Here is a 27,150-nt window from a genome sequence, read left to right on the forward strand (position 1 = left end):
AATAGAGTCACACATTAACACAAACAAATGTACCAATTGAGGCAGCAGTAGACCAGCAACTTCTGTATTATTAAAATTACTGTTTTTTTGAATGGAGTCTGGTGTGTTTGCAGAGAGCGATACAATGGCTGTTTGCCAAGTGCAGTTGTCCCAAAGGATCACGTTGCAGCCATTGCAGCCCGTTTGGTGTCTGCTGGCTGAGGTGATCTACTGGACCAGTTCCAACACTTTTACTAGCTACCAGTCATTCAGACACCAGGATGTGGACACAGAGGACCAGGTTTAAAAACATCAAAGTAACAAGATGACATTTCCTCACCAGGACCTGTTTCGCCGCAGTTTTCGTGAGGATTTAATTGATTACGTTCTGGACTGTAATAATAATAACCTCAAAGATCTGCTCTGAGCTTTCAGTCAGAAGCAGAGAGGTTGTGAGTTTGTGTTTGGTACCTTTGGACTGGACGGCGAGCGTCATGTAGTGAGCAGAGTAATATCTCTTCCAGAAGTGCCTGAGCCGCTCGTAGGTGTTGATCTGTTTCTCTCTGGGCTCGTGCTTTAATGTCTGAGCGTTGCCTGACAGGAAGAGATGAGTTCAACAGTGATGTGACCGACTGATTTATTTATTTATTCTTATTATGTGACATTTTTATTGCTGGAAAAGGTGGGACAGAAAACACAACATGTCCAATTCATGACTTCTCAAATTGTATTCAAGACCATTTAATTTTTACCATTTTATCTTTGTTGCTTTATAGAAGATCAATAAAGTATATCTAATCTAATCTAGAAACAGGAGAGCAGGAAGCAGGGATTTTAGCACTGAAGGACACACTGATGTTCTTACCCCAGCAGAATTTGCTCATAGGGTGTCCTGGTTTGGCCAAACTCCCAAACAGCATCTCCTTACGATGAGAATCCGACGGCCTCGCTAGCTGGTACTCTGGACAGGAGGTGAGAGCAGAGCAACGTTAGAGGAGGAGGAGGAGGAGGAGGAGGAGGAGGAGGAGGAGGAGGGAGGAGAAACTGTGTGACTGAGGCGAAGCGTCTGGTAGTTTTCAGACCAGAATGTGAGCAGAAAAAATGTAAAATGGTGGCAGAACAGAAAAGACTTTGATCTTTAATGTTACGTCACCTTGGATCTGAAATACTGTCAAATAGGCGCTTTTGGTTTTCGCTTTGTCTCCAAATCCTCCGCCGTCGTCCTGTCGGTCAGCTCTCTTTCCTCTGAGTTTTGGGGCAGTTTTTTATTTTATTTGATGAAAGTGGGCACTGATATGAGAACGTGAACTTAATAGGTTTCATTTCTATATTTAAAAAAAAAAAAAAAACTCTGGCGTAGCCACGGTGACGTTAACGTTGACGTGACATTATTTCTGTAAATTATTATGTTTTCTATTTAGTTTTATATTTTTCAGTCTTTTAGATGCTCATCTGTGAAGCACTTTGACTTGCAGATGTGTATGAATTGCGCTTTATAAATAAAGTTGCTTTGATTAATATTCAGTGGATGGAAATGTGCATAAATTTGCATGTTGTTTCCTGAAAACTCATTTGGATGGAAACCCCGACGGCGTTGCGGCGCGTCACTCACCGCTGTCCACGGCCTCCACCTCCCTGTCGATGGCGTCCTCTATCATCAGAGGACAGATGAAGAACTGAGCCCACCTGCAACACACACACACTTAGATCAATATATTTGATTGTTCATATTTATTTAAACTGTAAACTGCAGCACACTGACTGAACGTTACTGCCATGAAAATACGACTAATGAACAAACCCAACAAATAGAAGAATATATAATACTACAAACTCTGGTTCCTGCTTCTTCAACAGGAGGATTTGCTGCTTTTCTCTGTTTTATATGTGACTGAATTAAACATATTTTGGGGTTTTTAATTGTTAGTTAGACAGAATAAACACATTTTAAGATGTCACCTTGGATTCTGGGGGAAACTAAACATTTTATTGACCAAACAATTATAATTAAAAAATGCTTTTTAAGACCTTTTCAAGATGCATTTTAACTAAGTTTAAGGCTGATTTTTATTGCCAGTGGGTATAAAAGATAAAAGGTGTAGTAGATCTTAGGTCAGAGTAGAGTTTTAGGTAGGAATATGGTCGGCAAGATGCTACACTAATAAAGTGGAAGTGGAAGTCTGAGCTTCCTGCTGCCAAAAGAATTAATCTTCTGTCTGTTATAGTTTTTATTTTAGATCCATTAAGACAGAAACCTCCCAGATCTGTTTTCATTTAAAGGACCAAACACATTATGGAGTTCTCTGCAGGGGGAACCTTCTGGCAGCTGCTTAGAGCTCCCAGGACATTCAGACGTCTCCTCGTTTCCAGTCCACTGAAAGCTGCTCTAAAAACAGAAACGGCATCTACGAGCCCATCGCTCGGTCTGTGGGAGAGCGGCTGAGTGCTCGTGGTGATCTTTAATGAACCGGCTGACCTCCCATCAGAGAGCCAGATGGCCCACGAGGAGCTGCCGTCAACACACATGAACAGGACATTGGCCTTCACGGCAGGGAGACGGCCAGAAACTCCTGTTCTGACAGGAAACCCCTGCGTACCGGCCTGTGGCTCGCCGTCCGTCCCGCCACGGCGTTCTGTTCTGGTGTTAGTTTTTTTTTTTTTTTAGTACAAACAGTCCTCACCTGTCGAGCGCCTCTCTGAAATACTTCCTCTGCACGTCGAACTGGAAGATGGTCCTCTCGCAGTCGGTGGAGGCGTTGTCGCTGCCGCCGTGCTTCTTCAGGAAGGCATCGAAGCCGTTCTCCGCCGGGTACTTCTCACTGCCCATGAACACCACTGGAGGGGAGGAAATAAAAAAAAGAAGTGAATAAGAGAAATCAGGATATTAAGAGCTACAAACACACAACAGGATTTTCTCTGGTCAGAGCACAAAACTATGTCTACATCTAAAAAGATGGTTTAAAGTATTCCTACTCCTTTTAGCCATCTAACTTCCTGTTAGCCCTCCACTGACTTCCTGTTAGTCCTCCACTGACTTCCTGTTAGACCTCTCCTAACTTCCTGTTAGTCCTCCACTAACTTCCTGTTAGCCCTCTAACTTCCTGTTAGTCCTCCACTAACTTCCTGTTAGTCCTCCACTAACTTCCTGTTAGCCCTCTAACTTCCTGTTAGACCTCCACTAACTTCCTGTTAGTCCTCCACTAACTTCCTGTTAGCCCTCTAACTTCCTGTTAGTCCTCCACTAACTTCCTGTTCGTCCTCCACTAACTTCCTGTTAGTCCTCCACTAACTTCCTGTTAGCCCTCTAACTTCCTGTTAGACCTCCACTAACTTCCTGTTAGTCCTCCACTAACTTCCTGTTAGTCCTCCACTAACTTCCTGTTAGCCCTCTAACTTCCTGTTATCCCTCTAACTTCCTGTTAGCCCTCCACTGACTTCCTGTTAGTCCTCCACTGACTTCCTGTTAGACCTCTCCTAACTTCCTGTTAGTCCTCCACTAACTTCCTGTTAGTCCTCCACTAACTTCCTGTTAGCCCTCTAACTTCCTGTTAGTCCTCCACTAACTTCCTGTTAGTCCTCCACTAACTTCCTGTTAGTCCTCCGCTAACTTCCTGTTAGTCCTCCGCTAACTTGAATGGTGATAAAATGGTTTCATCGTTCGACTTTCCAAATGTTAGCGAACTGAATGGATCAAACTCTGATGGTGAAACGAGTAATTTCACAGGTTGTGACGCTCAAAAAAAAAAAATTTGCTGATTTCCAGGCGCCTCTTTAACAATGTGAGTCTGTGGGAAAAAGTATTTTTGGGCCCAGTGGCATCATGTGACTAGGCCACTATGTCAGATTGGCTTCAACGCCTGGTGCACTTCCTGGGGGAGCTGACCAATCAGAACAGACTGGGCTTTTAAGGGGGGGGGGCCCTTAAAGAGACAGGAGCTAAAACAAAGTGTTCAGAAAAAGGCTGAGCAGCAGTGTGAGAAAAATAATGTGGTTTTTGAGCGTTAGAGCACGTTTTCTAGAAAGAGCCCAAATACAAGACTGAGCTGAACGTGTCTCCTTCAAATGAATGTAATGTAATGAGAAGAAAGCATGAGCCCCTCAACATGTGGAGCCGGGGATCGAACCGCCGTTCCTGCAGCGTTCATGTAACAGCATTTAGCATTTAGCTCTTTACTGCTGGACTCACTGTGCTCCAGGAAGTGGGCGAGGCCGGGCAGGTCGTCCGGGTCGCTGAAGCTCCCGACACTGATGCACAGAGCAGCTGCTGCCTGGAAACACACACACACACATTTCCAAAGGACATGAATCTACTTATTTAGCACAAACGCTATCGTGGAAACTAAACCAACACACGTGGTTCGGTTCTGATTCGTGAATCTTCTCCCACCTGCTTCTCAGAGCCCCCTTTCTTCTTCTTCCCTGCGCTCTCCTCGTCCAGCTCGTCGAAGTCACTGTCCTGCTCTTCCTCTTCGTCCTCCTCCTCGTCCTCCTCCGACCCTTCGCCAGAATCCCCTTCATCCTCCCCTTCCGCCTCCCCCACATCATCCTCCTCCCCGTCCTCTGTCGCCCCCCTGTCGTCCCCGTTAGCTCCCTTCCCGTCTGCCCCACTGAAGTCAGAGATGAGCAGCGCTCGTAGGCCGTTACTCAGCTCGATGTATCTGCAGAGAGAAGAAGAAGAGAGGATCTAAGGATGTCTTAAGATGATCAAAATCTAAATTCTGCTAAGTTAGTAGCTGTGAGGACAAAAGCTGCTTTCACACCTGTAGTTTAGTCAGTGACACTTTCCCCTCATGTAAACAGGGACTATAAAGGCTTCAGAGAAACCGTGGCAACGACTTGAGCTGAAGCCAATATTTGTTTAAATTTTGGCGAACTAGCATAGTAAGTACGCCGAATTGGCTATTAGCAGCTCCTGTTTGCAGTGAACTCATGGACGCACAGACGACTGTCACTGGATTTCTGTGGTACTGAGGAAAACTTAAAAATGTGAAGATTCTCAGGCAAGTTCTGCAGTTATATTGAGCGTCTATTTTCTATGATTTCTTAAGTGGATTTATGGATGTTTACTCATGATGATGATATCCTCAGAAAGTGTACGTCACAATGAGTCTGCTGTATGTTTTCATGTATATGTAATATATGTTTCAAGTCTGAGTGTTCAGAGTTATAAGTCTCAGAAGGAGCGTTTAAAACATCTTAATTAAGCCCACTGTGTCAATCCTTGAGTTTTAACACACATATCAAATGCATTTCTTCCTTCATAAAACATTTGTAAAGCTGACTTTTTCAATAGTTTAAATAGTTAGAAAATATAAATTGACTCATCTGGTGTCACAAGAAGCTCACACAGAAAAGCTGTGAGCTTTAATGGTCCAACTGTAAGTGGATCTAATTGTTATTAATAATGATGAACAGGTAAAAACAGAACGTCTTGTCTTGTTCTGTACTTTTTCACACAATAATTACATGGATCAGGCTTGTTTAATAGTAGGTTATCTTTGGAATTCATGCTAAAATCACAGATCTACGGCCATAAAATCCTGCCTGAAGTCCCTCTTGCAGTGTGAAGACATTTTAAACCAGACACAGTTCTGTCCCACCTGTATTTCTTCGGGTCGCTGGGTGATTTGATGATCTGCGGGTCTCCCTGGGCTTCTGCAGCCACTCCTTCACCTCCATCTCCAGCAGCCACCTGGATCCTGGCGTCCTGTGGCGGCGGCAGTGGCGGCGGCGGCTCGCCCTGGTCTGGAGCAGATACCTGTCCTGGCGCACTGGAACCACTGGCTGACTTGTTGGTCTGGGGCATTTTTACCACTGAAGAGACGACGCTGGACACGAAGGAGAACATACATGTACATGAACATACCAAGTATGTACGTGACACTGTTATCAGAATTAAAGCGTGACTTTTCAAACTGGGGGTCCTATTTGTACAAATTCTGGTGTCTGGTAGGTACGAAAAGTGCTGGAAATGGAACAGTAGATCGCCTCAGTCGGCAGCCACCAAACAGGCTGCTATGGCTCAATTTAACCATAAACAGCCTTTATATCGCCCCCTGCAAACACACCAGACTCCATTCAAAAAAACAGCAATTTTACCTCACAGCTCACAGGAGTTGCTGGTCTACTACTGCCACCATTGATTTGTCTGTTTGTGTTACGGTGTGTTACACAAATATTGTGTTGGATCTGAACTAACTGTTTAAAACACCAAGGTCGCACAACAACACAAACAAACTAACCAATCGAGGCAGCAGTAGAGCAGCAGCTCCTGCGTTCTGTGAGGTAATTGCTCATTTGGTCAATGGAGTCTGGTGTGTTTGAAAAGACTCCTATGACATTACCTATTATTATTATAATTATTATTACTAGAAACCAAAAGCAGTAATTTCACCTCGCAGAAAACAGGAGTTCTGGTGTACTGCTGCCTCCATCATTTCGTTTGTTTGTGCTATTGGTTGACTTTGGTTTTTTAATGCTTAGTTTAGATCAAACACACAATAACACAAATAAACTTTTTCCAGCTCTAATGGTTTATAAGAACAGCTTAAAACATGCAGATTTATCTTTTAATCAGTAATAAAAATAAATACTTATAAATAAATATATATAAAAAAAACTATTAGCTTGGAGCCATATAAATCCTTGCAGCCTGATTCAAGTCTCTTGTAAAAGATGAATGGACATTGTTTCAAGTCACATGAGTGACTGAAATGTGTCCGTATATTTTTGGCAATGAAGAATATCAATTAATGTGTATTGTTGAGGAGAGGCTGTTGTTAATTACATGGCAAACTAATTTACAAAAACTAACATTTAAAATTTCTGGACGAAACGTAGGCCGAATTATAGAATCACATCTACTGTTTCAGAAAATATCTCCAGTCATTTTATTCACGTATGAAAAGAGAGGCAGGATGAAAACATGTAATTTTATCTATAAGGTTTGGTTGCACAGTGTCATCGCGCCAGTGAACTGCATGGAACGTCAATGCGGACTATATAGGCTAGTCGCCAGTGAGCAGAACCTTTAGTAATTTTCAGCGGATTTAACAGGAGCAGCGTATATCTTAACGCTAGGATGCTAGCTGGCTAACTGTGGGAGCTAACTTCGACTATCCACATATAACGACATATAAGTACAGCAGTATTATAATATAGGTGGTAGTTAAGTAATTACGGTTAATCGGAGGATAAGTTCGTTACTTTAGCTTCAAACCGGCTTGGTTAGCTCTACATTAGCTTTCAGTAATCCTGTTGTTAAGAATGACAGAACACCGACAGTTAAACAGCTAATTTAGCCACACTGGCTAAAACAACCAGTGGTTTAGTGTAACCGTTAGCTAGCCAGCTACATCTGAACTCTGAAACATGGCGCAGCATTTCGGGTTGTTATACTTTAATGTAAAAAGACTCTCACCTTTGTTTAAGCTAGCTTACTGTTAATGGAAGTTTGGAGTGTCAGTTTCAGTAGAGCCGCCTAGCCTGTGTGAGGTAGCAGTCAGCCAAAACAAAGCCTGTGATTCGCTGAGAGCACGTCAATCACGCAAAAACGGGCCATCTGATTGGTCGGATCTGTGACGAAGGGGTAAGTTTGAGTGGCCAATACCGGAAGTAACCATAATCATGATGGTCACACTCAAACAGTTTATTTTGAATTTAAGCGTCAAATAACTAAAATAACTAAATGATAAAATAAGCTTATTAAACCTATTAAACTGGACGAAAATTCAAATGTTTGGAGGAAATATTTGTAATGAATGTATTTTGGTGTAATCTATGTAAAATGCTGTTTATTGATGGCTAAAATTAAATTGTAAACATTGGAAATATGTACCAGAAAATGGGAGAAACGGACTAACTACATTACAGTGGAAGCTTCTTATTTTCCTTTTCTCTTAAGTACTTCATGCAAATGTTAAAATTAATGAAATAAGAAGTAAAAGAAACAAAAATCATTCAAAACATTGAGACTAAAATACAGTTTTAGTCACCAAAAGTCTCATAAACAACATTATTTCATTAATTTTCAATTTTGTTGTCTTATATATTTGTTTGTGTGAATATAATTATTTATTGTCAAAACATAAATTCAATGTTTTTTCCAGAAACATTCAGATTAAGTTTTTCAGCTCTGCAAAATTTAATTTCACCCTACATAAAAAAATATAAATAAAATGAAATATGAAAAAATCAGACCCATTACATGATTAAAGATTGTGATTTTATTATACTAAATTGCATCTATAATATACAAACATTCACAATATTTTGTACAATCACTTTGTGCTTCTCCCCCATACAGGAGTGAACTGTAAGACGACAAGTTTACATAAACTCTCTATATAATTTGTCCATGGTATACACAGCATAAAAATAAATCCATACTCAACACCATTGTAATTTCTAATTCTATCATTTACAAATTCACTTAAAAAATAATCATATGAAGACAATGTCGATATTATTGTACGTTTTTATCAATCTGAAGACACATGGTGGGGAGTTACACACAAAAACGTGCGCTGTGGTAGCTATATGACAATTTGGCAGGACATTTTTTTTATATTTTATTTTCCATCTTTGTAATATTTAATAATAAATGCACACATTTTTTTTTCCTCCTCGTCTTCCTCGTACTGTATCCCAGCTGACATGACATTATCAAAATATCACACTTCGACCGTCAAAGATACTGCACACAAACACAAAAAACCCTCACTGAACTGAACACGCAATAAATATCATGATAACCATATGCAACGAGAGAACGTGTCCGCTCATCTCACACACACACACACACACACACACACACACACGCACACACACACGTTCATGTAGGAAACACTGCGAACATGACGGCTACGTGACTACACCTGCTAAAGGGGAGGGAAACCACGTGCTCTTCACTCATCAGCTCTGCTCACATGTGTGCGTGAGTATAAAACACCCTCAGTACGGCGTCGGATTGTGTCAGCCAGTGCAAAAGCTGTAAGCCACCATGAAGCAGGGCTGCAGCGCCGGGCGGCGGTCTGGGGCCGAGTCTCTGGCAGTCTGGATCTGGGTCCTGGACCTGCTCACTTTTAGCCTGTTTTTGTTCTTTAAGTCCAGTTTGAGAAGCGTGAAATGTCCTGTGGCACAAATCTAACTTCCTGTCAAATCCATACAGAGAGAGTTTATACAACTGACCTTATTTTGTGTTTTATGTTAAGAATAAAAAGTTGCTTCATGGATTACCAAAGTGCAAACGACCTCTAGGGGGCGTGCAAGAGTAAAAATTTAATGTGAAGGTGAACTCACATGAAGCTGCAAACTAAGCCCCCAGGAAGGTCTCCAATTTTACCTAGTGGGCAAACTCTGTAGTTACAACAATGGCGTCCGTCACATGACGCGATCGGGTCCGAAAATACTTTATTCCACAGATTTCTGGACGTGTGGAAACGAGCGAATACATTTGAGAGTCATAACCTCTGTGAAATGACTCGTTTCACCATCAGAATTTGATCCATGTGGTCATAAAACATTTGGAAAGTCTAGAAGAGCCAAACGATTAAATCATTTTATTTTATCCCTACTCAAGTTAGCAGACCGCTAACAGGACGTTAGCTGAGGGCTAACAGGACGCTAGCTGAGAGCTAACAGGACGTTAGCTGAGGGCTAACAGGACGTTAGCTGAGGGCTAACAGGAAGGCCTTCTTGTAATAACTTTGTAAGCTATTTGCTTATTGGGGCTGTTTACCATCCGTCCTATAGAGGGCGCTCATAAAACGCTCATATATGTCATTTATGGAGTCCCTGGACCGGTTCTGTACTTATGAGGACATTTTGGGAGTCATTGGAAATCGACCTGTATTTTCTGTATTTTGAATGTATTTTCAATGGAAAAATACCACATGGCATTATTTTGTACTTGCATTACATAAATTACAAGCCTTAAAACTGTGTCCCTGATTGATCTGACGACACCTGTGGTAACTGGTGGCAACTGCAGGTGGGTTTTCTCCAGCCATTATCCAGGAGTATGTGGTTACAGCCAGTCAAACTGCTCTTCCTGTTAATCCCTTGTGTGAGGATCATTAATGGGTGTAATGTATAATAAAACTCTCCAGGATAATAACATTAAATGTGAAGCAGTGCACTTCTTGCTCTCTCTTGTCTATTTTACATTAATTACAGTTGGTCAAAAAGGTCCCGTACTCTCAGCTCACTGTTCCCTCAGCGAAGATCAGACTCTCTTTGCTTAAAGTATCTTCCTCCCGAAGTCAGGAGTTCTGCTGCAATGTTTAACTGTGTATTTAAATTAACATCACAGGTCGGTGATGGAGTTTAGCCGATGAGCCTGTTAGCCCATTGGACGAACTGACACCCTTCCTGAAAGAGACGCAAGATTTATGTGTTTGATTTTGCATTTCTTTGTAAGTGTTTGGTTCTTTTTGTGGTTGTGTTGCATTTCTTTGTTGTCATCTTGTGTCTCTTTGAATTAATTTAGCATCTTTTTGTTGTTGTGTTGTGTGTCTTTGTAGTGGTTTTGCTTCTCTTTGTAGCCATTTTGTGTTTCTTTGAATTCATTTTGTACTATCCAGTCTCTTTATAGTCTCTTTATATCTGTTTTGTAGTTGTGTTGCATCGCTCTAGTCATCTCGTGTCTCCTTGAAGTTGTTTTGTGTTTCTTTAAAATCATTTCATGTCTCTTAGAAGTCATTTCTTGGCTCTGTGCTCATTTTGCATCTCTTTACAGTTGTTTTGTGTCTCTTAGTAGTTGTTTTGTCTCATTTTATGGTCATTCTGTAGTTGTTTTGTGTCTCTTAGTAGTTATTCTGTGTATCTTTGCTGTCATTTTGTCTTTTGATGTCTTTTGTGGTCACATTATGTGTCGTTATGGCTGCTGTGGGGAGGTTTTCCCAAAATACTTTCACCAGCTGGCACAACAAAAGATTTTTCTCGATATATCCTGTTGGGTAAAAGCATTGAAGCACCATGAAGCTCACTGCAGCTGCTACAGCAGATGAGAAACATCAACGATGCTTGAGGAATTTAAAATGACCTGGATGTCATGCAGCATCGTGTTAGGTTGTGCTATCTGCATAACATGAGGCTACTTCCCAGCCTGCCTCGCTTTGCTTTTACATTTAAAGCCTTTTGCTGTGAAAAGGAGCTGAGCTCATCAGGCGGATATAGATAAGAGCCTGTTTGAGGCTGTGAAAACAGCTGGAGGAAAAAGAGCTGATCTGAAAACGAGGCCACAGGAAATGAGGATTGTGCTCATAAATCTGTCCTTACGAATGTTAAAAATCTGGATTTGCAAACTTACAGTTGTTTTGTGCACACTTGACAAGTCTGCCGATGATAAACTTTCATGACTTCAAGTCCTGACGTTGGATTTCCTGATGTAGGAAATGTTCAGATTTCAAAGATGTCTTGTCCGTCAGTCGGCATTTAACACAGGCTAAAAGATTTGGCCAGAACAGAGCAATGTTCATGATGTTTATACAGAAGAGCTTTGAATGTATTCACCAAAGAAAGACAAAGAGGAGATGTTGCCTCTATTGTAACGTTACAGGAAAATTACCTCATGATTAAAAGATCTTTATCTGGTAATTCTGAGATATGACTCTTTGTAATTTGTCCTAAAGATGCAGAACAATCACAATAGTCATAATCATCCACATCATCCATTTCTTTCTTTGGTGAATGCAAAGCAGTTCTATTGATTTCTGGTGGCTGTTAAGCACCCTGCGTTAACGTCAGTCCAGCATAAGTGCTGTTGTTATTGTTCCAGTACAAACTGTACATTGATTTGTCTCATAACTCCACCCAATAACACTAATAGTCTAAAAGAACCCTGTTGAAGCATCACAAGGCACTCTCTGTTTAACTTAACGCTGTTAAAACACTGCAGAGAAGCTCTGGACTCTAACGTCAGTCAGGTTTTTGGACATGTGTCAGTCTTGGACTCGACCCGCTCCTGTTAAGTCTTTGACTCCAATGATTTCGGCTGCAGCCCTGCCTGGGAGTTGTGCATTGGTGGTGTAGCCCTAAAGCGTCGTTCAAGCCAAAAACAGCACTAAGTAAGGCCAGTAACAGTTAGTGGGCTATAGGCATATTGTATTCGAGTGGACTCACTATTACTAGCTATTTGAGAAGCAGCCTATCTGATGTTTCGGCGACGATGACTCGGTGGACGACTGCGGCCTGTAAACTTGTGAACATGAGCAGCTGTGGTGTTGTAAGTTTCTCGTTGTGCTACACTTTGAGAGGAGAGGCAGTGCTGTGCTTACCTGTGGACCCAGCTCGTTTCCACAGTGCACTCAACAGAATCTAATTTGGCGTCTTTTGCGTGGTTGTGCGACCAAAACGAGGCGTACGTACGTCATTCAACCGCTGTTGGTTTTCACCTACTAACATATAATTATAAGGTTCTTTATAAATCAGTGGTGCCACGTGTTCACACCATGAGCGACAAAGTGTTATCAGCTTTGTTTCAGCGCCCTGATGACACGGTGAAGCATTAACCAACCACGTGTTTTCGTTTCGCCGTTAGCCAGTTCCCTGTCTTATTTAACCGTTTAATGTATTTAACGTTTTTGACTGACGTGCATATTTAAATCACAAGTTGTGGCAGTGTAATATTTAGCTAGCTAACGTTAGCTTCTATGTATAGCTATTAAAGATAATCACTAAAAACCCATGACGACGAGTCAACGTGCAACACTTTGACGGCGAGCCTGCGTCAGTGTGACCGGCCACGCTTGGCTGTTTCGTAGGTTTGTCGTTCGTGGTGTGAAAACAGAAAATAATTGATTGCGATATCCCGACGTGGGTCCCCGTTATTCACCACCGTCCTATTTTCAAGCATCACTACCCATCACATCTTACAGAGGGCAGTCGTTTCGTTGCATTTGCTCTCTGGATTTTGTTCTGTATGTTGCTGCTGTTATACATTTTTTGATTTTAGATGATTTTGGTTCTTTCTAGCAGACTTTAAAAGCCCTTTTGGGGTCTTTAAAATCTCACCAGCACAATACTTTTTAACTTCAGTGCATTATGTTGTATTTATTTATGTCTCAGCAGCTACTGTCTTATGGCTCGTCTGGTGCGTTAGATGGTGTAACACCTCATGACGCCACTGATGTGTGCTGCACTTAAGCTTTTGTGTTCCTTTCCTGTTATAGTGGCTCTGACTTTGGGGATGATGCTAATTCATTTGTCTGTTGGCTTGTTTGATGCACAAGATGTGACAGTTGCACATAAGACCCTTACCTGCTTAGAGACGTTCACATCTATCTTAGCTGGAGATAATTTACTTATAATTTACAATGCCAAGCTAACTGCACTAACATGTCGTTGAGTTAGCGGTTAATTCGTTAGCTTACAGTTGTTCGTTAACTAGCCTTGCGAGGATTCCTGGTGTCACCAAGCTTCTAGCACGACAGATTTGGCGAGCACACTTCCTACATCTAGCTTGAGCATCACTTAACAAACCAGTCGCAGTTGGCATGCAAGCATTTCCTAACAGTGGCTTTACAACCTTTTTAACACGCCAAATTAAATTTTGCCAGGAGTACACTGCCACCCTTACTCCTCTGCCTACGTAAGGGCCAACCTTGCATACTGGGGGACAGGAAGGAGATGGAACGGGCTATATAGATGTTAGCTAGCTGAAACTGCAGTAGGCGAAGTGATTATTGACTGCTCACAAACAAGGACTGAAGCAGAGGGAGTGTGTTTAGGAATGTTACAATAGTTAATCTGTTTTTTTCTTTTTCTCAAGAGCTTCAGGGAGCGGACGAGGCGACAGCAGAGGGGGGAACGGCAACGGACGATCAGCAGCACTTCTGAGGTAGCTGGGCAGGCTTGTCGGTCAGTCTGGTGGGCTTGGTGCCGGGAGCCACTGGCGCCTCCACGTCCACGCGCTCCGACATCTTCACGCAGATGATGTCGACCAAGCGCTCGAAGACCTGCCGCACGTTAATGTTCTCCTTGGCGCTCGCCTCGTAGTACTCGAAGCCTGCGGGAGGAAACAGAAGGTTAACCCTCTGAGCTCGGTGATCTAAACGCTGCGTCTGGTGTTTCTTCTTCCGGTGACGTCGTCTCTTGGAGGATCTTCTTCTTCTTCATGTCTCTAAAATGTGTCCAACCTCAGCTAAAAGGTTCCAGAAGTCACTAAAGCAGAATGAGTGAGAAAAGACTTCAGACTGGGAGAAACATGGAGGAAATCCAGGAATCAGACATGTTGTTCATCAGAGGAGACTAAAGAAAGACAGAGAACATGTTGATCCAGAACAATAGTGGATCTAAAGATCTGTGAACCTCCAGAGGAGATCTGAACTGTTTCAGGTTTTACTTTCTGAGCGAGGCTCATTTTTATGAGCAGAGAGCGACGGAGATTTGATAGAACAGAAAGATTTCCCCAGAGCCTCCATTAGTGTTTCTGCTTATTGTCCTCATGGGCGCCTTTCAAGGCTCACAAGGTCGCCATACAGAATACAAATAAAAGCACAGTACAACAAGTAAAACAGGTATAAAAACAAGCTATAAAATCCAGGAGCAGTGCAAATTGAATCAGAGGGAGTACGAAAGTGTGAAGAGATGGGTTTTGAGTCGGGATTTGAAGAGAAGTAAGGAGTCAGTGTTGCAGAGGTCAGGGGGAGACCTCCACTACACACTGACTAACTAGCACACACACACTATAGACCTCCACTACACACTGACACACTGACTAACTAGCACACACACACTATAGACCTCCACTACACACTGACTAACTAACACACACACACTATAGACCTCCACTACACACTGACTAACTAGCACACACACACACTATAGACCTCCACTACACACTGACTAACTAGCACACACACACACTATAGACCTCCACTACACACTGACTAACTAACACACACACACTATAGACCTCCACTACACACTAACACACTGACTAACTAACACACACACACTATAGACCTCCACTACACACTAACACACTGACTAACACACACACACACTATAGACCTCCACTACACACTGACTAACTAACACACACACACTATAGACCTCCACTACACACTGACTAACTAACACACACACACTATAGACCTCCACTACACACTGACTAACTAGCACACACACACACTATAGACCTCCACTACACACTGACTAACTAACACACACACACTATAGACCTCCACTACACACTAACACACTGACTAACTAACACACACACACACTATAGACCTCCACTACACACTGACAGACTGACTAACTAGCACACACACACACTATAGACCTCCACTACACACTGACAGACTGACTAACTAGCACACACACACACTATAGACCTCCACTACACACTGACACACTGACTAACTAGCACACACACACACTATAGACCTCCACTACACACTGACACACTGACTAACTAACACACACACACTATAGACCTCCACTACACACTGACTAACTAACACACACACACACTATAGACCTCCACTACACACTGACTAACTAACACACACACACTATAGACCTCCACTACACACTAACACACTGACTAACTAACACACACACACACACTATAGACCTCCACTACACACTGACAGACTGACTAACTAGCACACACACACACTATAGACCTCCACTACACACTGACACACTGACTAACTAGCACACACACACACTATAGACCTCCACTACACACTGACACACTGACTAACTAGCACACACACACACTATAGACCTCCACTACACACTGACAGACTGACTAACTAGCACACACACACACTATAGACCTCCACTACACACTGACACACTGACTAACTAGCACACACACACACTATAGACCTCCACTACACACTGACACACTGACTAACTAGCACACACACACACTATAGACCTCCACTACACACTGACTAACTAACTAGCACACACACACTATAGACCTCCACTACACACTGACAGACTGACTAACTAACACACACACACTATAGACCTCCACTACACACTGACACACTGACTAACTAGCACACACACACTATAGACCTCCACTACACACTGACTAACTAACACACACACACACTATAGACCTCCACTACACACTGACACACTGACTAACTAGCACACACACACACACACTATAGACCTCCACTACACACTGACACACTGACTAACTAGCACACACACACACACACACACACTATAGACCTCCACTACACACTGACACACTGACTAACTAGCACACACACACACACACTATAGACCTCCACTACACACTGACACACTGACTAACTAGCACACACACACACACACACTATAGACCTCCACTACACACTGACACACTGACTAACTAACACACACACACTATAGACCTCCACTACACACTGACACACTGACTAACTAGCACACACACACACACACACACTATAGACCTCCACTACACACTGACTAACTAACACACACACACACTATAGACCTCCACTACACATGAACACACTGACTAACTAGCACACACACACACTATAGACCTCCACTACACACTGACACACTGACTAACTAGGCATCGCTTCGTTTTCCTGAACATTTATCTTCAGGCTTTTGGGTGTGGTTTTATCTATTTGAGCTTCTCCAGGTGTGTTTGCTGTACACACACAGGAGGGTTAATCGATATCTGAAAGCAATTCTGTCACTTTTGCTTCATGGTAAAAAATAAATCTCACCACGTAATCTTTCAATCTCCATTTTTAGCTGCTCACAAACACTTTCTTTTAATACGACTCTGCTTGAGCTCACTCACACTACAGAATAATAAATAAGTAAAATAATGTCGACTCAAATGTCTCCAAGAACATTTACGAGAGGCTTCAGTGCCAGTGAAGAAATAGCTCCCAGCAGTGCAGCTAAAACCAGTATAGTGCATCTTTAATTCAGAAGCCTGTCTGGACTTTGGCTTCAGGCAATACGGTTATCGTATTCAGGTGTTCCTCAGTACACACGCCCCAGGGTGAAGTCAGTTACTCCTGGATTTTAACTGGTTAACACACATTCGGCTCCTCTCTAACAGTTCAGGTAAACGTTGCACAGAAACTCAGTTTTCAAACTCAAATTCAATCAGTTTTGAAGCAAATGTGAGAAGCTCAACAAAGCAGGGTCTTACTGTTGGAGCTGGTTGAGGCGAAGCTCATTTTTTCCAACTTGATTATTTTTACACTGGAGTCATCAACACAAGACAGCTACAAAGAGACACAAAATGACCACAAAGACACAAAATAACCACAAAATAACAACAAAGACACAAAATAACCACAAAGACACAAAATAACCACAAAGACACAAAATGACCACAAAATAACAACAAAGACACAAAATAACCACAAAGACACAAAATAACAACAAAGACACAAAATGACCACAAAGACACAAAATGACCACAAAATAACAACAAAGACACAAAATAACCACAAAGACACAAAATGACCACAAAGACACAAAATAACAACAAAGACACAAAATGACCACAAAGACACAAAATGACCACAAAATAACAACAAAGACACAAAATGACCACAAAGACACAAAATAACAACAAAGACACAAAATAACCACAAAGACACAAAATGACCACAAAATGACCACAAAGACACAAAATGACCACAAAATAACCACAAAGACACAAAATAACCACCAAAAGATACAAAATGTCCACGAAGAGACTCAAAAGATCAATTAAAGAAATAAATAAACTCTCTGAATTCTGAATTGCAGCATCGTATCATTTCGCATCACGTCAAATCTCCTCTAATCGCGCTGGTCGTAACTCGGTGTGTTTCATGTTTCTCAGGTTGGTGGCGACGAGTCGAGATGCGCGTTGTGCATCTCTGTTCTTCAGCAGCAGCGTCTCACCTAACTGGTCGGCCAGGTGCTTTCCTTTCTCCGGGGGGACGACTCTCTCCTCGTCCATGTCGCACTTGTTGCCCACCATGATCACCTGGGCGTTGTCCCACGAGTACGTCTTAATCTGAGTGGCCCTGAAAACATTTTAGTACTTAGGTGAGGAACAAAAACACACTACAGCTGTAACAGGTAAATTACACAAGGTGTGAGCAAACATTTTGGTTTTAGTAAAATGAAAAAAATAAAATAAAAACAAGGCTTATGATAAAATAATTATGATTAAAAAATAATGACATTAATAAAAACCTAAATTAACCTAAATAAAAAACTTAAGTAAAAAAAAGTGATTAAAAATTATGAAACTGATAAAAATTGAACTACAAAAAACATTTTTAAGTAATAAAAATTAAACTAAATTTATAAATAGAAACACATAATAAAGTAAAAAAAACTAGTGACATATTTATTAAATAATAAAAACCAAAATGAAAACTAAAATTAAAAACAGTGACAAAACATAATACAATCTAATAATTTTACACTAATAAAATCTAAACTAAAACTTAACATTTTTAATGTTAATGTTTAACAAAAGCAAACCAGTGATACTACGTTAAAATACAAAAATGAAATGAAACATTAAAAACAATAAACTAAATGTGACACTAATTATAACTAAAATAAAATATCAACTAAACTGAAATCTAGAGTTAAAATAAAAGAAAACAAAATATAATAATAGAATAGAATAAAAAATAAAAATAAAAATTATTGAACTAAAATTAGAAACCAAATAAAAATTAAAAGTAGTGATAAAATTTATTAAATAAAATAACTACTAATAAAACTAATCGTGACACTTTTTTACATAATAAAATCTAATTGAACTCATTAATGATGAATATAAAGTGACAGCGACACGGCAGCGTACCAGTCCTGGACGGCGTTGAAGGACTCCTCGTTGGTGATGTCGTACATGAGGATGAAGCCCATGGCGCCGCGGTAGTAGGCGGTGGTGATGGTGCGGTAACGCTCCTGTCCCGCCGTGTCCTGGAAAACAGAAAACCAGCCAATCAGAAAGCTGCTTCACTCAGCAGCTCCACCCGGTGGCTGCGGCGTCCAGACGATACCCAAAAATACCAAAATGTCGGGCCGAACATGTTGAGTGTTTAAAGGAGGTTCATCCTCTGGAGACACCGACACCGGGGCGGACGTCAGCTGAAATGGAAACCGAGGAAGACGCCACGTTTGAATCTTTGTTTAATGAACTGGTTTGTTTGAGGGTTTGGTGTCAGTTTATAACATAATCCAACAACTTTCTTTGAGGCCAAATCCCACCGGGAGCGTCTCGGCGCTCCGCTGAAGATCCTGACAGACGCCGCGGTCGCTAAGCTAACACTTAACATTTTTAAATAAGAAAAACTATTATAAAAATATACTGAAACTGATGAAAACTAAAGTAAAAGCTTAAAATAAAATAAACTAAAAGCAGCTCGGAGCAGACAGGAAGTCAGACAGACAAACGGCAAAGAGAATCCACTCCACTTTTCAAAATAAAAGCTCCTGTCTTTCAGTGGTATATTCCAGCAGCAGATCAGTATCATTCTCTAATGGGGGGGGGGGCTTGCTTTGCTTTTATTCCTTCTTCTTTTCCACAAACCGTCCTGGGAACCTGTCTGGTAGTTTGTGCAGGTAGCATCATATATACATGCTGTAGATCAGGGGTGTCAAACAATCGGCCCGTGGGCCAAAACCGGCCCGCCAGAGAGTCCAATCCGGCCCGCAGGACGACTTTGCAAAGTATAAAACTCATAAGACATTAATTGCTGTGTAAAATACCACACTGTTCAGCTCCAGACAGCTGTGACTGGATGTTTGGTGCCTTTGCAGACACACTGTGATCTGTAATGTGTAAATGATAAACAGAGGCACAACATTTTTTCAGGTCGTTCATAATGTTCATTAAATTAAACATTTTCAGAACGTACTTGTACTTTTTTTGCACTAAAATAAAAGGGAAAAATGTGGAGTTGTGGTTATTTAAAGGTTATTACGCTGTGATCTTACTGGTCCTGGTACGACTGACATATATCACAAAGGGTGAAGAGAGAGACTTCAACACACTCTGGGGACCAGTGACGTGTGGTCTTACCTCCTATTGAACTTTACTTGACTACGTAGAAGAAGAACAACCACCGAACAAGAATGAACGTGAGCTCATATACGCCCTCTACGTTGTGGCAGAGCTCCTGCCTGCCTCACCTCATGTCTCTTCAGTGCAGCTCTATGTCAGATCCTAACACTAAAGAAGTGATAGACATACGTGAAATACATTACCTATTATATGGAGAGTGAGGACATATAATAAAGATGTCTACAATGTGTAAAAACATTTTAATAAAGCATTACATTGGTAGCATACACTGAGGAAGCAGAAGGCACGCGCTCAACCCAGTTTGCAGGGGATTGTGCTGCCTCACCTCGCTGCCTACACTGGAACTGAACAGGAAATACGCAAAATGCAGCAATTTTGATTATAAAAATGATTGAAATTATTCAAATCATACATCTCATGAGGGCAGTCCCCTGACTGCACGTCCCTGCTGGGGACCAAGCATGGCCATGATGACAGAGGGGAACAGAAGACCTGCTTAAAAGTGTATTTATCTATATTTATGTTTATGAATTTGTATTTTATTCACTCCTTTTTAAATATTCTGATTATTATTATTCATTTTTGTTATTTTAAGAAATATTTGACCTACATCCTGATCCATGACGGTGCTTGTGTGGGTGTTTATATGGATGTATTATGTTATAAGAAATCATGAAATTACATTAAAATTATTAAAAAACAGAGTCTATAAACAGCAAAAATTTACTTAAGAGGAATATTTCAACCCTGCGTTGATACAACAAGCTGAGGAGAATAAATAAAAGACTTTCTATAGTAGTAACGGGTGGTTCTTGGAGTGGTTCACATCCAAACACGCTAATCTAACATATCATCTGTTACACTGCGGCGGCATCAAAACCAGACTGTTTGAACTGGCATTGCTGTTTCCATGGAGATTCAAGCATCACACGCGGCACAAAAGCACACATTTCCTCCCTGGGAAGCCGCAGACGTCACTTAGACGTTCACCTCCAGGCGTGAATATATAAACTGATGATGGCAACAGACGTCTTTAACACATGGAAGCATTAAAACTGGAGAAATGCCGTCACATTTCATCATTTCTATCAGCTGCAGTCTGCTTCCTGTCCTTCCTTTGTTTATGTATATGCTGCAAAATGTATCATCATCACGCCTGTAAGTGCAGATATAAATAAACTGCTGCTGTTTCTCATCCGTAGGATAAAAATAAGGTAAAAGGTGTTCGGGTCACCGGTGAGACGGCAAAACACAAACCAGGACGTCCAGTTTGATGATGTTGTTGTTTGCAGGTTGTATTTTCTGTTTAATGCACAAAACCTTTTATATTTCTGTCCCACTTTGATGTGACGGGAGACGTTTGCCTCTCTGAAAACCACCGTTCGAGTCAACGCTGACTTATTATTTCAGCCCAAACACCAACCTCTTCCTAAACCTAACCAATGTGCCTCTGAAAACTGACGACAAAAACAATAAGTGAACTGAAAATAAGACTTTCTACTTTGATGTTTGGTCCCATAGAAGGACTCCAACCACCTAAAATGTGGATCAAGTCACTGAAATGGATGAAAACAGCTGAATAGTTGTTCATCTGGCTATTTTGAAATGAGTGTTTATTATTCACACATGCAGCGACATCCTGGAATTATTCTAAAATAATCTTCACACAGTAAATGGGGGTAAGGAGGGGACAGCCCAGCAGATGGAGGGACGACAACTGCTGTAAAAAACACAACAGAAGAAGAAGATGGGGGAAGACTGAGATGTCTGCAAACAAAAGAACTTGGATTGTTTGTTAGTTATCGAATTGCCTGCAAAAAACCCTGAATTCTAATGTGGCATCAGCCTTTACGAAACCCTTTACCGTCACCGTCAATGTTCCTGCTTCCTGCCATTTTACCGGAAGTGTTACCAGGTTCTGGGGCGGGAAACTGAGCGATTCAGGGAGAGTCTGCATGGACCACTCAGACGATGACTCATCTTTGAGGTTGTGTCACTTCAGTATGAGGACGTTTTTAGGAGCTAACGGACGTCGATTCTCTGTAACAGACTGTGGCTGAGATTAAGGTGAATGCATCGTGTTTTACGGCGTCACATCATCTCCACTTTCTGCGTCTCCCTGACCCAGAGGTCATTCATGGCAGGTTGGGTCACTGATCCTCAGGTTGGAGTGAAATTAGCTCTGATGCTAGATGTTTGTATAAATGTGTATTTGGATAAAATAATAATGAGAGGAACTGTAAGTTTGTCAGCATTAAAAAGAAACCAACACAAAGCCCATGAGTCTTGGCAATGTGAAAGGAATTTGGCATTTTAAATGATGACAAAATGTGTTTTAGAATAAAAGATCAGGCTCATTTTAAAGGGTAAGTGGAGTATTATTGAACCTTGGTCCAAGTTTTGCATATATCTTGATATCTGAGTGACTGGTAGGTAGTAAAAGTGTTGGAACTGGTCCAGTAGATCACCTCAGCCAGAACTGGTCCAGTAGATCACCTCAGCCAGCAGCCACCAAACGGGCTGCAATGGCTGCAACGTGATCCTTTGGGACAACTGCACCTGATCACAGTAGGTCCACTAAAAGAGCTTGTTTGATCCACTGACAGGCTCAGAGTGTTATTCTAAGTGTGTGACAGCATCATGGAAAGGATCCCTACAGAGAGAGACCTGGAAGATCCTTTTGGTTTAACCACAAACAGCACACACACCAGACTACATTCACTAAAACAGGGATTTTAGAGAACAGGACACAGGTCTATTGCTGCCTGGATCAGTTAGAGTTATTTGATATTTTTTGACTTTGGTGATTTAAAGGGTTAGTTTGGATCCAAAACAATATTTGCATAACACACAACTAACTAGTCAAGGCAGCAAAAGTAGACCAGCAACTCCAGTGTTCTGTGAGCTAAAATCACTGTTTTTGTCAATGAAGTCTGGTGGCTTCGAAGAGGTTAAGGTTGTGGTTAAACCAAAAGGATCTTCCAGGTCTCTCTCTGTAGGGATCCTTTCCATAATGCTGTCACACACTTAGAATAACACTCTGAGCCTGTGAGTGGATCAAAAAGCTCTTTCAGTGGACCTTTTAGTCATTTAGACACCAAAAATGTGTACAAATAGGGCCCAGGTTTGAAAATACCGCATCTCCTGCATGTGTGCTTGTTTACCCTTCGTCTTGTTCTCACTGGGGAAGAGCTGGTTGGAAAGATACTTAATGATTCGATAAATAAAGACATCACAGCTTTGGATTTTGTGCACTTATCAGTTATCGAGACTCCGGCTGCCGTCAGAGTGTGAACATCTCACTCTTTAAGAAGCAAACGACTCGACTGCTTTCAGCCTCGTCTCCTCTAAGACTCTTAACCGTCTTATCTGAGGCGCCGATCGATCCGCAGCCACGACAAAACCAGCTGAGCCTCAATGTGACTTTCACGCCCGACTCCAGCATCGTTCAGCCGCCATCCTCCGGCGTGTCATGGTCACACCTCTACAGCTGCTCCGACTGCAGTCGCTCCTCTAAATTTAGCTCTTTTGTGCTTCTCCTCCTCTCCATCGCTGGTTTTCTCTTCCTCTTTCTTCTGGGATACATGCAGCGAGAGCCAATTTGCATTTATTTAATTGGGATTTGATGTTCGGTGTGATTGTGTGCATGTGTGCAGTGGCGGCATTAATCATCGAGCACAATAAGAGAAGCCTCGGGCAGTGACTGATTCCTCTCAGCTCAGTTAAAAGCAGAGAGAAATGTGCCCACTCCACCAACGTGGCCAACAGAATGTGGACGGCCAATCACCGCAACCATATGCGACTATAAGGTCTTTGAATAGAACAAATAAATAAACTACTTGACCACTAGATTGCACAAGATTTAACGTATTAACAAATATATAGTGTGTGGTTAAAAATGACAACAATAATAATAAAGGGTAATGTCTCTTCGAAGCCACCAGACTCCCTTGAAAAAAGCAGCAATTTTACTGTGCAGAACACTGGCGTCGCTGCTCTGCTGCTGCTTAGTTTGTTTGTGTTATTGAGTGATTTTGGTGTTTTAAAGGGTTAGTTCAGATCCAACAGACTGTTTGTGTATCACACAACAACACAAACAAAGTAACTGAGCATCGCAGCAGTAGACCAGCAACTCCTGTGTTCTGTGAACTAAAATCCTTGTTTTTATGAATGTAGTCTGGTGTGTGTGCAGAGAGCGATATAACGGCTGTTTGTGGTTAAACCAAAAGGATCTTCCAGGTCTCTCTCTGTAGGGATCCTTTCCATGATGCTGTCACACACTTAGAATAACACTCTGAGCCTGTCAGTGGATCAAACAAGCTCTTTTAGTGGACCTACTGTGATCAGGTGCAGTTGTCCCAAAGGATCACGTTGCAGCCATTGTAGCCCGTTTGGTGGCTGCTGGCTGAGGTGATCTACTGGACCAGTTCTAATACTTTTAGTGGGAAATATGTAATAGTAGGGGGACCTGGTTTAAAAATGACTAGAGCTCTGGACAGTAACATCTGAACAACTCCTCATTTGAGCATTTAAAGAGCAGCTATAGCTCCCATAAGGCCTCTGGCTAAGCTCACGCCTAAAACATGTTCAAATCTGCAACAAACACAACCAGTCCTCAGCTCTTACGTATGTTTGCATCTATTTTTACTCATCGCTGTGCTTTCACTTTGAATCAATCGGCTCTGATTAGCTCCACTTATGGCATTGTCCCCCATCCTCCTATACACACACACACACCTCCTCACCCTCCTGCCTCCCCCATCCAGGCTTCTTGCCGGGTCTCAACCTCTTCGCCCCAAGAGGTCTCTTTAATTGCCACTGAAGACAGCACTGTTAGTGTGTGTATGTGTGTGTGAGTGTGTGTGTGTGTGTGTGTGTGTGTGTGTGTCTGCGAACAGAGTGAGTGAGCGTGAAGAGCTGCTGCCATGGCAACAACATCACCACTGACGGTACAGGCTGTGGCCCAGAAGTCTGTCTTTTCTTTTTCCTCCCGGCAGCTCGTCGTCGTTGACAGAAAGCAGAACATCATGTGACGCTGCGTCGCTCTGCTCCCTGATACCGCCAGTTATATTATGGTATGTTGTGTTCCCATGTCGCACTATTAAAAAGGGACAGTTCGCCCCAAAATTTAAACCTACATATTGTTCCTCTCACCTGTTTTGCCACTCAAAGCACCAAAAACAGACACGTCTCTTCACAGAAATCAGGACACAGTCACAGAAGATAATCCACAGAGCAGCTTCTTACAGGAACTACTTTCTGCCGAGCTACACCCGCCAACCGTCTCACCACACAGCTACTCATGGTCGAGAGGCTCGTGATCCTGGCAGCAACGTGCTAGGTAACGTTACAGCCCAGACAAGGAGGACGCCATTAAGTGGCTATCAACAAACCCCCAGGGTATTAAGGGTATCAACAAACCCCCAGGGTATTAAGGGTATCAACAAACCCCCAGGGTATTAAGGGTATCAACAAACCCCCAGGGTATTAAGGGTATCAACAAGCACAGACTCACGTTGATAAAGAGACGTCTAGAAATCAGAGGATTAAAGACTCGTTTCACCATCAGAATTTGATCCATTCAGTCCGGTAACATTTGGAAAGTCTAGAAGAGCCGCAGAATTAAATCGTTTTATCCCTTTGCAAGTTAGCGCAGGGCTAACAGGAAGTTAGCGTAGCGCTGACAGGAAGTCAGCAGCCTCGGTAGGTCTGAGACGCTTGTCCTCCAGACTCTATGGGCCCAACGATGAGGATGTTGGTACTTTTATACCCAGAAAGCCTCCAACGTTGTGTCGCTCAGGTGATCAAGCTCAGATTTTGCTCTGAATTTCTCGCCGCCTTGCTTTGGCCAATCAAAACGAAGCAGGCGAGTATCGTAGGTCACACATCCACGCTGATAAGACACAACGTTAGCCAGTTAGATACAGATCGCAGCACACTGTAGACACCGTAAATACTCATCATCTACCGCACGTATATGATGCTACTGCTACTTTTTCAGCAGCCAAATGTTTATGTCGGTTTTATGTGTAAGTAAATGAGAGTCAAATTCCTTGTATGTGTTCACATAATATAATATAATATAATAAATGAACTCTTGCTGTTGGTATGTATCTGTAAGTTGTTGGCGGTTTGCGAGGGTCGTACGAACACTGTGATCTGATCAGATTAAAACTACCTGGATGGACAAAGAGCACCACAGGGACGAGGAATCGCACTTCCATACTATATTTGGGTTGTAACGGTGCACATATCGGTTCAATGACTCCTCGTACAGAACATCTACAGCGCAGACAGTTTCGTTGCCAGGTGTCGTCTCTCAGCTGTAGCATGCTAGCAAGGCTTAGCCGTGTTAGCCCGGTTATCCAAGAAAAACAAAACAGATTCCACACCTCAGGTTCAGATATTTAACCTGCGTCCTTCATGGAAGCGAACGCCGATTTCCATCTGATCTGAGGATCTTTTTTCCTGCAAAACTGGAGAATCAGGACGGGAACTGTCAGGATATAAGACACACATGAACCGGCCTCCTCACCCAGATCTGCAGCTTGATCCTCTTGTCGTTGCGGTACACCGTCTTCACCTTGAAGTCGATGCCCACGGTGCTGACGAAGGAGTTGCTGAAGGAATCGTCGGCGTAGCGGAACAGGAAGGACGTTTTACCCACGCTGCTGTTGCCGATGATCAGCAGCTTGAACATGTAGTCGAAGTTCTGGTCGGAGCCGTCCCGCTGGCCGAAACGCTGGTCTGCCTTCGCCATCTGGAGGTTCGGTTCAGCGAGAGAGAACAAAAACACACAATCGGCATCGTGAAGGTCAACATCGTCTGAACAAGGGGAGAAATTTCCTTCTGCGGTTTTAAAGTTGCCGTCTGAGTTGCTAAATCTTTCGTAAACTAATTAGTGTGTTAGATGAGTTAAAATCTTGATCTTGACCTCATCAGGGGGGTAAATTTCTCATTTCACATAAGAGAAATGACGTTTCTTATGTGTATTTGCTCATGAAGTAAATAACTCACATGGTAAACTGGTAAAAAAAAGCTGCATTCTCACATATAAACCTGATGGCTGGTGACAATAATAACATTTCCTGAATAGGAAATCCAGTTTATGGCTTTAACGGCTCTTG

At 42.1% G+C, this 27,150-nt stretch overlaps 2 protein-coding genes across 2 annotated transcripts in view; both read right to left on the reverse strand.

Moving 5' to 3' along the window:
• Positions 1–7,489, reverse strand: part of LOC139202481 (nardilysin-like) — a 23,931-nt gene extending 16,442 nt beyond the window's left edge. Inside the window, exons 1-8 of the mRNA XM_070831980.1 lie at positions 7,400–7,489; positions 5,580–5,807; positions 4,367–4,637; positions 4,166–4,247; positions 2,661–2,814; positions 1,592–1,665; positions 845–940; positions 451–573 (exon numbers count right to left, since the gene is read on the reverse strand). Of these exons, the coding sequence (XP_070688081.1) occupies positions 451–573; positions 845–940; positions 1,592–1,665; positions 2,661–2,814; positions 4,166–4,247; positions 4,367–4,637; positions 5,580–5,785 (1,006 nt within the window). The 5' untranslated portion in view covers positions 5,786–5,807; positions 7,400–7,489. The remainder of the gene's footprint in view (positions 1–450; positions 574–844; positions 941–1,591; positions 1,666–2,660; positions 2,815–4,165; positions 4,248–4,366; positions 4,638–5,579; positions 5,808–7,399) is intronic.
• A 6,313-nt stretch (positions 7,490–13,802) lies between these two features.
• Positions 13,803–26,783, reverse strand: rab3b (RAB3B, member RAS oncogene family). The gene is made up of 4 exons (XM_070831887.1): positions 26,559–26,783; positions 18,800–18,918; positions 17,878–18,002; positions 13,803–13,987 (listed from the first exon to the last, which is right to left on the reverse strand). The coding sequence occupies exons 1-4, from the start codon at positions 26,781–26,783 to the stop codon at positions 13,803–13,805; spliced, it is 654 nt and encodes a 217-aa protein (XP_070687988.1).
• Between the last annotated feature and the right edge of the window lie 367 nt (positions 26,784–27,150).

The sequence above is a fragment of the Pempheris klunzingeri genome, chromosome 6, assembly GCF_042242105.1.
Source record: "Pempheris klunzingeri isolate RE-2024b chromosome 6, fPemKlu1.hap1, whole genome shotgun sequence".
Taxonomy (NCBI): domain Eukaryota; kingdom Metazoa; phylum Chordata; class Actinopteri; order Acropomatiformes; family Pempheridae; genus Pempheris; species Pempheris klunzingeri.

Excerpts from the sequence above, each read along its gene's own strand:
- rab3b (XM_070831887.1), bottom strand. The coding sequence starts at position 26,783 with ATGGCGAAGGCAGACCAGCGTTTCGGCCAGCGGGACGGCTCCGACCAG. Across the intron at positions 18,919-26,558 it reads GGATCAAGCTGCAGATCTGG|GACACGGCGGGACAGGAGCG; the intron begins GTGAGGAGGCCG and ends TCTGTTTTCCAG. Across the intron at positions 13,988-17,877 it reads GCACCTGGCCGACCAGTTAG|GCTTCGAGTACTACGAGGCG; the intron begins GTGAGACGCTGC and ends TTCCTCCCGCAG.